General features: G+C 38.7%; 1 protein-coding gene across 1 annotated transcript; it reads right to left on the minus strand.

Moving 5' to 3' along the window:
• Nucleotides 1-389: 389 nt before the first annotated feature.
• Nucleotides 390-11,739, minus strand: LOC108680757. The gene is made up of 15 exons (XM_018169652.2): nucleotides 11,727-11,739; nucleotides 11,338-11,500; nucleotides 10,528-10,790; nucleotides 9,767-10,313; nucleotides 9,215-9,411; nucleotides 8,573-8,754; nucleotides 8,185-8,368; nucleotides 7,442-7,624; nucleotides 6,722-6,931; nucleotides 6,271-6,405; nucleotides 5,766-5,894; nucleotides 5,142-5,243; nucleotides 4,341-4,462; nucleotides 3,414-3,709; nucleotides 390-3,030 (listed from the first exon to the last, which is right to left on the minus strand). Exons 1-15 carry the CDS (start codon nucleotides 11,737-11,739, stop codon nucleotides 1,533-1,535), a joined length of 4,224 nt encoding a protein of 1,407 aa, XP_018025141.2. The 3' UTR covers nucleotides 390-1,532.
• Between the last annotated feature and the right edge of the window lie 3,612 nt (nucleotides 11,740-15,351).

The following is a 15,351-nucleotide window of genomic DNA, read 5'->3' on the forward strand; positions in this document are numbered from 1 at the left end:
GCATAACAGTGAACGTGTTACCGTCTTCATATTCTTGCCAATGAATTATTCTGACAGGGCAAAAGCTGTTCGATCCGCTTAATTCAGGCTTAAATTATAACGGTGATTGAAGCCTATGTTTTTGAATCTCAAATAACACGATTATAATCGTGTTACCTTAAAGCCAGTAACTCTGATTGCTTGATAATTCCAATGGCATTTTTAATTGAGGGCCCCCGCAATAAAGATTGAAAAGGTCATGTAAGTTCAGGAGATTTTCATCAATCTTTGAAATCTTGATCATTTATAAGAAGTCAATCAAAAAATTGCGCATGATCGGAGACGCTTCCTCTCTACTTACTTAATTCTTAAATTTTAGGTTTGAATGTTAAAGGTGAAGGAGAGAACTGAATTTATTTATTTTATTAATTCTTGGCCAATGTTATGTTCATTACCAACCATTACTATACATTGGTTGTTATATAAAGCAACCTAGTTATTTTCCGTCGCTCTGAGTACGTGAAAGTCTTTATAAATTTAAATAGCATAAACGTAAAGTGTCTGGGTGTTTTTTAAAATATCAATTACGATCTCGCAGGATTAACTACAAAACTTCCATACATTAACTATGCGTTTAAACTGACTTGAAAAAATAATTTTGAATGATTTTTTGATTGGAGGCAGTTTCATTTTAAGTCATTGTAAATTTAATGAACTTTCTATAAATCAGCGTTCTACGTAGAACTCACACACTGTATACTTTCTCTACGCCTCACTCAGTCATCGATTGCGATGAACGAACGGACGTGAGTGAGTGACTCATGCGGTGCGTGGAGGCGGCAGTTATTCAGCTCTCAGTGTGACGTTATTCAGCTCGCGGCATGACGTTATTCAGCTCGCAGCGTGACGTTATTCAGTTCGCAGCATGACGTTATTCAGCTCGCAGCGTGACGTTATTCAGCTCGCAGCATGACGTTATTCATCTCGCAGCATGACGGTATTCAGCTCTCAGCGTGACGTTATTCAGCTCGCAGCATGACGTTATTCAGCTCGCGGCATGACGTTATTCAGCTCTCAGCGTGACGTTATTCAGCTTGAAGCGTGACGTTATTCAGCTCGCAGCGTGACGTTATTCAGCTCGCAGCGTGACGCCGGAGAGCAGTAGGTGGAGTGTACTTCGTCTTTCAGTGTCGGTCTTTTTCGGCAGTTTCAGACGGTTGGCGCCTGTCATGGTAGTTTTTTATATTTTCGAGCCAATTTAATTCATGAATTAATGATATATAGGATTCGAGAGCGTGATATTAAGAGGTAAATTAGGAATGAAGACTCTTTTCTCTAATACTAGATGTTAAGCCAATAAAAAATATTGTCATGAAATGCGGTCGTAGTTGAACTTCGAATACAAAAAAAAAAAACAAACTCACAATATTCTATATAATTTTTTTTACACCACCTTTGATTTCATCGTCACGGAAATCTTAGGAACCTTAGTTCCATTCAAAACCATTAACCGCCCTTTTTTATTACACACCACGCTGTAAAATAGGAGAACATTATTCAGAATCCATGACTTCAACGCAGCTTTCAGTAGTGCTAGGGGCTTCAACAGTATTGACTTTAGTGAAACGATGTCGTTTAGGAATGGCTCCAGTCTCCTTGGCAGTTTCAGAAGGAACATTTGTATCAAATTCTTCGTAAATATGAGAGCTCGAATCACATAATGTCCTTGAGCTGAGCGAGTCATGGGTTTCCGTGCGTGGCTGTTCTGGAAGGCTTTCGCTTAATTTTCCAGCCTCATCTAAATCAACGGAAAATCCTTCATTTCTTGAAGGAACATATTCAACTGAGTCAGCCTCATTATTTTCTATGCCATCACTGGTATTTGAATGGCGATCTTCTCTACCAACGTTGCTTCCAGCTCGAAATCCATCTGAAAGCTGGGAGAGATATTTCGAATTCGCATAAAGTTCTTCATCTTCTTTTTGGCAATCTTTGGCTTGATCATTCATCGTACAATTTTCAAAATTTATTCGAGTGTTCGCTGAATTTAAACTATCATCACAATTGCTGACTGGGGACGGAGTTTTCTGTGAGAAATATATTTCCAAATCGCGCGAGACGAGGTTTCCAAGCGACGGTGTCGACTTATTCCTCGTGAATGACGCCTTCCTGTTCTTCCGAAAACTACATTTCGATACTATGCCCGAGGATTTCGAAATAGCATTCAAATTTTTCAGGTAGTCAGTTTGCTTTATTTGCTTGCTTTCTACTCCAACAGCGTTCACGTTCGTGAATGACGATCCCTTCAACTCGTCGGCTCGCCTAGCGTTCAGAAGCTTGGCAGTGCGGCGCTTGACTGTACCAGGAGAAATTGTATTCTTCCGCGAGTTTGTGCCAGGATCAGGCTGTTTACTCGTTTTTGTGTAGATTTCGTCCATTGAATCATTTTTGGATGCGCAAAGTTGTTGGAACTTCTCGCGGGCCACTCGCACTCTCAACTGAGCTCCTATGTTATTCTTCATGTCATCGATGACGTAGGCTTCATCTGTTATGTAAAACTCATCTAGAACCTGCTGAAGCACAGACTCGTATGAAGGGGGCTTCGGATCTTCGGAAGACGTTTCTTCGTTATTACATTTCATCTTTTTCCTTTTGATTTTGTTACATTTCTTACTCCTCCTGGTACATTTTATTAGAGATTTGGAAGTTCCTGTTTTTATTTCTTCAGCTTGAGATGACGGGAGTCCTTCATTATTCTGATCTTGATTGCTATCCTGCTTACCAAGGGATTCAGCCGGTCTTGCGCTGGAGGTAGCAGTGACATTTTCCGTCTCTGTGACCTCGACGGGTTTTGGTAAGTCTTGAAGTCCAACTTCGTTTATCTCGGGAATGGAGCATTGACCCTGATGTGTGGTTTGGCTGTGGACGGACAGAGTGGGCGACTGCATGGACGACCTGCGCAGGGCGCTGGGAAGGTGTGGAGGAGTGGAGGGATGGTAACGATAACTATACGGTGAATCCTGATTTTCTCCATTGACACTTGAAATTCCTCTGCAAGTGCGAAAAATGTTCAAATTATTGTCTTTAATTTGTGCAATCAATTTGAATTGCATGGATGGATATGATTCTGTCGGAATTTTGGCCCTACCGAAAAAATTAGTTAACTATCATAAGTTATTATTTAGCTAGGAATTTGATAGTAATTCTCAGTAATTGTAGCTACATTTACAACGACGTACATAATTATTGTTTAAAACTTTTAGAAAAATTGTGTAAGCCAGATTTTGTGTGCACTCACTCAAAATTTCAAACGCTCACATTTACAGCTGCAGTTTCTTTCACTTCACTATTCTACTTCCAGGTTCAATTACTGACAATTAGTTTGAATTACTTTTGTTGCCAGCTACAATAAATATACCAGGGTACTAACTAACCCTTGGCTGGGGTCCCACAAGACGACGTCAGCTCGCTCGTCAAGATCAAGAGACGTGTGACGAGTACGTCTACTCCTGCGTTGCTCCGGTGTCCTGGTGAGCAGTGAACTGGGCATCGCAGGCAAGGGTGCGAGTTGGGAGAAATTCGGAGGAGGCGTTGCAGGGGGGATGTTAGGGTCAGTATCAATGGGAGTGAGCAGGTCTGTCCTGTGAAGGGCCGTGATGGGGGCTTCAGTCGAAGAGGAACTCTCGACGTTTGTCACCCATGCAGTCATCCCTCCAGGGCGTCGCACGAGCTGACGGTAGAAGAAATTCGTTCAAAAGTTTTGATGCTAGTATGCTAATATTCCTTGTATGCTAGTATGTATGTATTTCTTGTATGCTAGTAAGTTGTATGTATTCCTTGTATGCTAGTAAGTTCCTTGAAACTTAGATAAGGAAAAATCCATTGTAATTAAAATTCCCTTTTCTGAAACTTAGCCATTTGTAAACACTTGAATATATGCATTTCATCCTTTCTTGCATGTCATTAACTATTTGTTGGGCACGCATTGAAATTTCTGCCCTGAAGCGAACTGACGTAGATCAGTATTCGAAAGCTTTGAACGCAGAACATTTGATAAATCTTATCATGCGCAATAAAGACTGTGATTACGTTGCATTTGTGGACTTGATATGGACTTGATGTCGTAAATAACTTCAAGTAAAATTAAATTTATTGATAGAACTTTCCGCTATGAGATATATATCTACCAAAACCTTAGTAATTTTGTAGCACCCAGAATGTAAAAATGTAGAACCAGTAGCCTGGCCAAATAATTCAGATATATCTATAAAATTATGTGTATAGCAAAAAATAAGAAAAAAATGTTTTTAGAAAAAATATTAAACTGCAGTAAATTTCGTGTAAATCAAAATGATTTTTACCTTGAGGTTGTTGCCGGAGAGAATCAACTTGACTACTTCTTCATAGTCAGGCGGCGCTTCGTATAGCGGAGGGTCGTCGGCCGAGGCGTCGAAAATTTCCACGCCATCGTTCAAAGAATCACCTCAAATTGTTGAAAAAATAAAGGGAATTAAAAAATACAGTTGCTACAATAATTGTTTAATGTCTCGTAAGTCTAGTAAATATTGAAAACATTTATTCTTTTCCATATTTATTATTCGCGATTTGCATATCGATGTACGTCTTTTCAATAACGGCTCATTTATAATGTAATATATATAGATTCGTCAAAGTTTGTTTTTGTGATCCATGCCTGGTAAGGTGAATACATTGGTGCTGATCGGAGGTGTTTCCAAGATGCTTATCGTTATCGTTTTATGCCTGATCGGAATATTGACTGAACGAAAAATTTTATTTATAAAGATGGAATCTCGAGGCATAAAAAACATCAGTTGAGAATTGAAATTTAATTTCAAATTGTTAAGTTTGAATTTTATTAAATGATATAAAATTTACGAGACGACGAGATTAACAATGGCGAGATTCTAAATGACAGGATCCGGGCAGACAGTATCGAGGATAACAGGTTTCTTAATAGAGAGGTATTCAAATAACAGTAAGTTATTCCACAAAAAATGTAGTGCGCCTACCACTATACCACCCAGTAAAGATTTCTAATCCGCTAAATAGGAATCAAAATAAAAAGAATTCATATCTAAAACATAGAAATCAGATCATTATAGTAAAGGAGAATTAGGGTGACTTATGCGATTGATTCTTACGCCGTCTGTGGCGTCTGTGGGTGCGGTGATGCCTGGTGCTAGCTGCACTTGTCCCCTGCTTGATCATGTAGGAGACGAGGCACACGATCACCAGGATCAGGACTGCAATCAAAACAAAACCGGGTCTCAGGTCTCAAAAACAGTTGATAATGGCACGAAGACTGCATAATGTTTTTATGGTAGAAATTCTTACAAACTAGGTGAATGATTGGTAAAGCATAGTTTAACTGCTATTTTCGATCATATATTTATCTTGTTTCCTCAAAAAGAAAAGCAAAGTATTCCTAAGTTAGCCTTTAATGCTAAACTTCAGTATTAACAATAGTTTTAATGATTTTCCGCTATGACTGAAATAATTAAAGCCTTTTGCCGTACTCATGAAAAAATTTTGATACAGAGTACAATTGATTGAATTGTGAGGCTAGCCTATGTCGCTAAACTATGCACACATGAGCTCAGTTTGGATGATAATTTTCTTGAGACAGTGACGATATGTTGATTAGATTCAAGATTTTGTAAGCTGCTCAAAAATATTCACTGTATTTCACATGCAGTGAAAGAATTATTTCAGGCAGGTGTTGAAAATATTATTTAACGGACTCAAAATAAACAAAGTAAGCTCACTAAAAAATGATGTGAGCAGCAAAATGCCAGAGCCCTGCTGGTCCCCAAAAATTGGGGTTCTGTAAGGGAAGTAGTAATTGGGAGTGTGCTTGTACCACCACGCTGTCTCGTCCCCAACACCTCCGTTTCCTGGGGAGCGGAAGGCCCATGAATTCAGATTTTCCAATAAGAAATAAATATTTCAAATCGCTCAGATGTATGAAGCACTATATAACTCTCCACCCAAATGAAGGTGGAGAGTTACTTTCAGTATGAAAAAATTCCAAGCTATTTTCCACGGAATCTTTGATTTTCTTACGGAAAATCTTGCAATGCAATAAAACCAATGGTATATTATTGACAACATCAATTCAAAATTTTAGTTTCATAATCATGAATATATAATTTCAATGCAGTAAATAAGAAATAAAACCTATGAGAAGAATGCAAATTACTTCCGGTCTTTAGAAGTTAATAACCGTCCGAAAACCTGCTGTACCTGCCTACAGTTTTATAAGAGACTCACCGTCGCCAGGGGGAGTGGAGTAGCACGACGCAGGTTCATCAGAGCCGTCCCCGCAGTGATCAAATCCATCGCACCGCAACATTTTTGGCACGCAACGCTGGTTTAGACACTTCAGGTCCATTAACGGGTAGCAGCCTGTAGCAAAAGGGGCAATTATATATGCGTTAGTGACGGCAGATCAAGTGAAATTCGAGTCTGACAGTGATCTAACTACCAAGAGCTTTTTCAGTATAGTATTGTTCACACTCGAGATCTCGTTACTTGGATCATCTACAGCAGGTCAACGGCCGTTGAGAAGTCTTAATTAATACACTTCAGGGTTCGGTATGACAAGAACCAGCAGTTTTCTAAGGTAATAAGCGAGCATTGAAAGACCCAGAATTATCTATTGTTGATGTGTGCCCAGAAAAAGTTTACCACGCAAAGTTTCTAGATGTGCAATATATCTCACCTCCCATGTAATTGAAGGAAGCGTAGACCAAGGCAAAATGAGAGTTCTCCATGAAGGAGCCTCTAAGACGAACGTAAAAACCGGTGCCGACGGCGACGACATGTTCTTTTCCTTGCAGAACTCGCCTGCCGGAGCCATTCTGAGTTAACTCTTCCAGCAAGAGGTCGTCGCTCGTCAGCCCTTTACGAATCTCGATAGTCGAGTTGTAACCTTTGCAGAAATTATGTTACTCATGAGTCTAAATAATTCCAGTACTGAGAAATTCAAATTGCGATGAAACCGCCAGTTATTTATCTCTACTCTACTATTGACCAGCAAAAACTACAACAAATTATATTACGAAGCTCTATTATCAAGAAGTATTTAAGCGCCACGAAACTATTCTATCCAAAGTTCTCAATAGAAACTTATTCTATAAAAAACTCCATTAACGTGATGTGTCTGGCAACTCAACTCAATTGTACTCGAGTATCAGCTGCAAATACAATATTGTCGATTGCTCAACCTGCAATTAAGCTCGATTATTGATGATTTGGAATGTATGGTAAATTCTAGTACTTATCCCAGTTATCGACTGAAGTGGTTCCGATTTTGGAGTTTAATTGTGCAAATGAATACATGTTGATTCGCAGTGACCTTCCGTACATCTTCATGTGGGACTCAAAGCTCATGCCAAGTATTAATTTCTTATTATATAATTGAACATACATGAGCACTGACCCATATAGTCGAAGTTGTGAACTCTTATGGAGAGATGTGACTTAAGGCCGTACTCCTGGGGCGGCTTGATGAGCCACACGCAGTCGTACGGCGCTTCGGTAGTAACTCTTCCAGAGGTCCGACCCACGGTCATGTTCAGCATGGTGATCGTGCCGCCAATGTTGGTCACGAAGCCCCCGCAGTCTTTTGGGTGTGAAAGAAAATACAGAGGGAAGATAATTTCATGGCACATGGAGGAAAATGATTTTTTTGATCGGCTGGTGGCCAAACAGGTCGAAAATCAAATTAAATAATTATTGCATTCAACCTGGTTGAGAATTGGTAATTATCTGTCAAAAAGTAGGTAATTCTCCTAAATAGTATTCAGGATGAAATTCCACATCTCTTTCGTGATTGATTCTTTAATTGGGAATGTAATAATTCGACTTTTATGTCATACAAATTACATTATTCTCTCTCGCTTATATACGTAGAGCAGCTCAATCAATCGATGCAGCACCCACAACTCACAATAAAATAGGCACTTAACCCTCTACCGCCGTAGGTCACTCTCCGGGAACATAAATTTCAATTTAAATTGTACGTAAACTACAGTTTGTATTAACCTGAATACGTTTGTAAGCAACAGAGAATATTTTAAAGTTGTCGTACGTGGCGGCAACGTATCCTTTTTGGGAAGTAGGCTTGGGACAACATTGCTCCGGTTACTGATGTCAGGCGGTAGAGGGTTAAAATGAACCCACCACTGCGATACGGAGGAAGAAGATCTTTCACGTCAGCGAAGACGTATCGGAACTTGAAGCCGCGTCCCGTGTCGCCGTTAGCGGCAAACTTGAGCACGAGTCGCGTCCCCTGAGACACCAGCAGCGGCGGACGAAACACGTGCCCGTTGAACCCGGCTACTTGGGATCGTTGATTGTCGTGGACCTCAAGAGAAAACAGGTGATTATTAATTCAAATTAACAGGAGTATGCGTGATGACGAAAATCGTTCGTTGTTGTGAAACAGTCTCCGCTGAATAGAGACATTAGAAGTAATGTAGAAATAGACCTATACAGAACTAGAGAATTTCGCGCATTCTTAAAATATAATATCCAATTTTATTTTGAAACTTTTTAAAGCAATTCTTACCTCCACGAAACTCCATGGGGATAACCCGAAATCTTCGAATATGATCTGAACTCGTGCTGTTTGGTTGATGCCCGTGAAAATATACTCTACCCAATAATCTTTCGGGTACAATTCGGGGAAGAAAGGAGACCGGATGACCCCGGAAGAAGGAGACAATTCCCGAACGATGACAAAACTGTTTCCTGTGATGATAAATATTTACTTACTATAAAAATAACAAATGTACAATAATTGAATTCGAGGTGAATTCATAAACCTAATCTATTAGAAAACTTCAAAATTAAGTTTCAGTTCACCGCCGAACAAAATTTATTGTAAAAGGTTAAATTTTGCATGTTCAATAATCGCCGATGAAGATTTATGTGCATCTATATATATTTCAGGAGCGAATTCACTTTCTTCTTATACATTAACCGAGTTAATTGCTTTGCATCCACATTTATACGGCAATAATTATAGTGCTTCATCTGTATTTTGCATGCACTTAAACATCACGCTCCAGTGACACAGTTGAAAAAATTCTCTATTGTCATCAATACTAACCTAAAATGTAATTGCTACGAGCAAAATGGTTGATGATTTCCATTCATTATATTCAGACGTGATACACTTCAGCCAGGTACAGGCAAACAATTGACTTACTGAGAGCTGAAACACGAAGAGAGAAGGCCTTAGCAAAGGTATTCCTGTAGAAGAAATAGAGAGAAGCTTCTCGAGTGAGGGAAGTGTACTCTACGAACTTTGTTGAAGGGTCAACTGACTCTTCAAAGTTGCCACAAACGTCCCGTCCGTCTTCTGGGTTCATGTAAGGAGGTTCACTTAAACGGAGGTGGTCACATCTGCACAAATAAAATTTATGGTGCGAAGAAGAATCTTAAGAAGGTGATAAGGATTTGAAATTCCGTGAATCTCCTGTTGAAACTAACTAGAAATAATATTTATTGAACTCAAGTTGAGTTGTTACCAATACTAGGCATATATTGCAATATTATTAATAACTTATCTATTTACGTTAATATGTAAAATTCACTAACGATTAAACCCATCGAAAATTAAGTTTCAAATCAAAATATGTTCACTTTATGTTGCAATGTTCACTTTAGAACAGAAATCGAAGGAATACCGGAATACATATTGAATAAAATTGGCGTTCACGACGAGTAACACAACAGTACAGTATTCAAGTTGAATTACTTGCATGATCCATCATCGGAACACGATGGCAGGTGTAATTCCTGGAAAGAGAAATGAAGGTGGCAGCCAGGACACGTGTAGACGTTGATGCCACACTGCTGCAGGTCAGGCTGCTGGAGTTGAGTGTCGACTGCCTCTTGGTCTGCTGTTGCAAGTTTATTCTCATCTCTTTTTGAGCCTCGGAAGCCTCGGTGGATGTTCACAGAGGAACCTGCAACGGGTGTTTGTACATTTGCCAGAGGTGGATGGTGAAGCTCTTGATGGGCGAGGCTGTACGATTCTGTGGCAAGTGGAAGACCAGTTTTGAGTTGTAGATGTTTTGCAAGTAAATTTTGCTCAAGAGGGTCAGGTTTTGACTTGGGTACGTCTTTACTGCCTGTGAATCCAGATTCAAGCTCAATTTCTGGGGCACTCTTTTCTTTTGATGAGTTTTTAATGTCGTTCCTCTGTATTTCTTGGTCCATCTGCCGCGATAGACGAAGTGAAGGAACTTGAAGGGTTCTCCAATTTGCTGCAGTCGTTTCAAAATATCCCTGTAAGTTTCGCTCTGAAAGTAAACATACTCTCAAATTATATTCATGAATAGAGATAACAGATTCTTATCAGTGAGTCTTTGTAACGAATTATGCTAAGTTACTGAATGTGGAACTTGGGTATAAATTGTGGAAACCGCGGCTCCACTACAGATAAAGAATTGTCGCCCAATAATCTTCGGTTGAAAAAATTAAAAATGTATAGGATAAGTAGAGCGAGCCTCTCACCTGCGCCTCTATTCACTGAACCCACAGGCTTATGCAGACGCTGCATCAATATATTTCCTTCGTTTCGGTCAAAGAAGTTTTCTAAAATCTGAGCATCTGAATTAGAAGAAGGATTTATGTAATCAAAAGATGGAAATTCCACGTCGTTGACTGCGTTCCGAACAAAGGTGTTGCTAAAATCCACACTAGCGATGTTGCGAACTCTTCTTCGATTCGAATGCAGATTCTCATCTCGCTCGAGTATGTATTCTCTGATATTCCTTCTGAAATGGAAACAAACTCTGCTTTGCTCATTGAAATGAAACTTAAATCATGGCTATTCTAAATGTCCATGTCAGTCTGTTGGACACACGAGTAAACATTGTGGTTTAGGGAAAATGGTAACGTCTTTCTCTCCAGGCATTGATAAAAGAAACTACTTTTGGTCGGAAGAATTGTATTTACAATATTCATTTCAGCAGTGTTTTCGCCCCTCGGGAGAAGAGAAGATCTATTGTACACGAGATAATGATTTATTTCAAAATTAATAAATGAAAAAATACTTCGATGATAGAGAGGAAAGATCACCTGATTTCTTCCCATTTTCAGAGTTGGTGACTATTGAGGGCCTTTGATTTCATTCAAAGTGTGTCAGTGAGAACCCCTATACTGTGTTCTGGACTAGAAGGGTTGCCCGTGAGAGTGCCTTTTTGTATACAGGATTTGATGGGTTAACCGAGAGCGTTTCCTTTGTGTTCTGGACTTCAATGAACGCCAGTGACTATGTCTACCGTGTACAGAACTTAGATCATCGCTCTGGTCTGCTCTTACCGTGTTCTGGACTTGAATGTGTCGCCGGTGTTGTTGGTGGCATAGAGGAGGGCTGTGGTGCCAGGCTCCAGGTACACCTTGCGTCCTGAGAAGCTCTGACACACGTCGCCGTGCACCACAGTCCGCGACGCACTCACGTTACCCACAGCCGCGGCGATCATAACTGATACAAAGTAAATATGTGATGAGCGAATTCATTCTCAGTATAACGGATAGTCCTCAGGATTTTATTAAATGATTCAGTTAAAATAAATGGATGCACATGGATGCAAGTATGCATAAGAATGATGTATATATTCAAAATTGTTAAATAAATTAATCTATGAATCTTGTTCAAAATATTCGAAATTCCATCGGTCGTGCAAAAAAAAGACAAATTTAAGTCTTACCTGCTGCAAGCATTATGATGCCATAACACTTGTATGGGCGATTATCTTGACGAGACATCTCTGGTTCCTTGCACACGTTTCAATTTATCCACAAAAGAGCTGAGACAATCGAAACTTTATCGAATAAAATTTCGATCAACTCACTTTCTCTGGACCCTCAGACCTCGATCATGGCGAGGGTTTAGCTTTTCTGAGTTGCAATACATTTTTAGAATCGTAGGAATATTGTGTAAGGATTCAATTTTTCATTGGGCAATTTGAGGTTTTGGAGTAACTTAAGTTGTTGGTAAAAGTAACATTCAAGATTTACAACATTAACTCTAGTTTATAATCTAGTTCGGTGATTCAAGGTGACAGTGTGATGAGCTTGCAGCTCGCGTTGCGAAGCGAGTGCAGGCTTGTAGGTCTAGCAGCCTCGGTGCAGTCCGTTGAAGCCTCAGTAACGCAGCCAGCGACGTTTATAGTGATTCTCAGTTCAACGTGACGAATGCAAGCAAAAAATGAAGGATAATTAAAAATATAAAGGCATGAGTATTCAGAGATATTTATCAGTTTAAGATATTTTTAATTTTATTTATTTTATAATAGATTTTTTAAAACAGTGAACGAACTGAGAAAATTAAAAAATATTCTATAGGCAGAAATTTAAATTTCTTCAACATTTATTCAACAAAATTCCTTGCGTCAAACCCCCTAAACCCCCTAAAGGCTAAACCCATGGTTGAACTAGTATATAGTTCAACCATGGGCTAAACCTACCTCTTAAGGGCACAAACCGGAATTATTGATAAACGGAAAATGTGGGGAACTATTGAAATCATCGTACGTGCACTCACAGATTTAAAATTAGGGACTTGAAGGGTTTATTGCGTGTGGAAAAAAAAACTCGCACATGCATGCGTTAATACAAGTAGGTACAGCCTACGCATAATTTAACAATACAGAAATAGAATCTCGATACACGATTGCAACACGAAATTCTCAGGACAAATTAAATAAATACATTTCGTTGGAGGAAATTTAAGGACGGATGACTCCTAAAAAATGTACTCAACGTCATTAAGTTAAATGAAAGTCTTTTCACTGGCAGTTATGAAGCTCTATTATTGTTACTACTCACTACTGGCAAGAACACTCACGATAAACATTGGAATCCGAACAATGAGAAGCGAATGCGCCAGCTATTTTCCTCCAGCAAATCTAATTTACTGTATTTTTATAAAACAATGGTATCATAGAAGGTTCGAATAGTATAATACTAGAAATACGATGGAATATTACAAAAATAATAAAGGATTTAATTCAATGTGTTTTTCAAAATAGGCTAAAAGTTCTCTAGATATAGGAAAGAACGTTGTATGATTATATGCAATTAAACAATTAAGACACAGAAATACTGTCGACCATTGATGTAATCGAATTTATACTGAAATCAAGGCAAATGGTTGTGGATCCCGGAAGTTCGTCGAGTCTGAAGCCTTCATCCTGTAGCGGTGGATGGAATATCGATCTTCTACAAACGTTCCAGTTGCAACATCAGTTTTGTCAAAAGTTTTATCCTTCCCATCTCCATTGGCAGCGTATAGGATCATCGACCAGCTTCACATTCTCTTTATTCCGGTTTTTCCCGTCTCCCTGATCCGATTTTTATTCGGACGCGTAAAATTACTTCGAAAACAAAAAGTAGAAAATTTTCCTTTAAATAAAAAAATAGGCTGCTCAATACCACCTAATGAGCTTCATTAGGTCTATCTTTGAGGGGAAAATAGGCACTAGTAGTTCATTAAATTAGAAGCACAGAAGGTTGTAGTTTTTGATGGACGCCCGCGGAGAAGTTAATAAGTTGCCTCCAGACCAACGTGGAGGAAAAAAATTAAGGGATGTCATTTTCACTTGATTGGATCGTAAAATAAAACCTATAAGAAATAATGTTGTACATGAACAAATAAATATATACTGCCACATATCGTTAAACGAGTGAAAAATGTTTTTATGATTTTTTTATATATTATTTCATATGGTCTTCATGAATTCAAATGTTTTTAATTCATTTGGTGATTCTTATGAAGGATTTCATCGCACGATTCAACTATGCATCTTCCCTCGATAAATAGCTAAGTTCTTCTGACGTACTGGAAATGAACGATTGCGGTTTGCGCTAGAATTTCTCCAACTAGTGTGGATATTTCAAAATTATCTCCCAATAAAGCAGAAAAATTCATAAGCTCATCAATAGAAACTGGTCAAAGTGTACAAGGAAAACTGTTTATTGGGCTATTGAAAAAGTTTGCACAGGCATCATGGCTTCTGGATGAGACGGTATAGTCACCTCACAATCGCTCCCATATCTTCGGCGTCCTCAGATAAAGAGTGAAACTTGGTCTTTGTTACTTTCTGTCCTTGTGTAGGTCGGCCTGACCCGGTACCAATGCACTGCGTTAGAATGGTCGTTAGACGTATAGAGTTTAAATACTTATAATAATACCGTAAACAAATTTATTCTGCCTGCTGCATTACAGTTGTAATCGGGAATGAATTTGAGATTGGGATTAACGTGTTTGAGAATATGAGAGCGTTGTGAAAAAGTTTGGGAACGAACTTTTACCTACAAGCCTCGGAGAAACGTCTACTTCATACAATTAATAATTCATTTATATATTGCCAGCGACAAATGTTACAATGCTTTCAGAAGAGTATAGAATTGACGAGTGTTAATGTATCAGCAGACAGAAGTGGACGTCGTATAGCTGGTCTTAGAATGGTCTACCGTCATTGATCTTTTATAAGTTTTAACGATTTCTTTTAGAAAACGGAGCAAAGCTCATAGATATAACTGATTCATTAGTTAACTCTGGGCGGACAACTCTCAATATTTCCCCAATGTATATTATCGATAAACCTGAATGCAGTTTCATTTTTAAGAGAATTTTGCCTGTACAGTTTGCCTCGAATTTATCTTAAATAATATTAGTGTCTATCAACTTTTACACATCAAATTTCGCAGGCGAGCTCCGCAAGCAAACGACTTCCATAAAAAACTATTGTCATCTATTGCAGCTGGCCGATTTTCATCTAAACAACTTTCGTATGAAATCTATCATATTCCTTCCTGAAATTATCGATGTTATCTAATCTCACTCCAATATAATATTCTGCTGCCACCCTCTCACCCAATTTTTTCTTTGAACTCACTTGACATACTTGAAATTATCTTGTAGCTTCTCTGTAACTATTCAAAATTAAATCATTCACTATTTAAAACACGTATAGCTGTTGTAGGCGTCTGGAACATATTACTTGTATGTTTAATATTTAATATTGTTGTATGCAATGGTGATCTCGAATCAAAAATCATTGATAGATTGAAGGAATAACTTCCAGTGAACAATATATAAATGGAGCGAATAAAATGTTAGCGTATCAATGAAAGTACCTTTCTTGCTCCTTAGTAGCAGTTTAATCGCATATACAGCACGCTAATTAGTTACTTCCAGCGTCATTTGCTGATGGAGGTGCGTCGGTGATGTTAAAAGACTTGTCGTCGACATGTAAGTATTCGGTGCGTCGGTGATGTTCAAGGACTCGTCGTTAACATGGAAGGATTCGGAGCGTCGGTGATGCTCAA

Source organism: Hyalella azteca, unplaced genomic scaffold (assembly GCF_000764305.2).
Source record: "Hyalella azteca isolate HAZT.00-mixed unplaced genomic scaffold, Hazt_2.0.2 contig11733, whole genome shotgun sequence".
In the NCBI taxonomy this organism is placed as follows: domain Eukaryota; kingdom Metazoa; phylum Arthropoda; class Malacostraca; order Amphipoda; family Hyalellidae; genus Hyalella; species Hyalella azteca.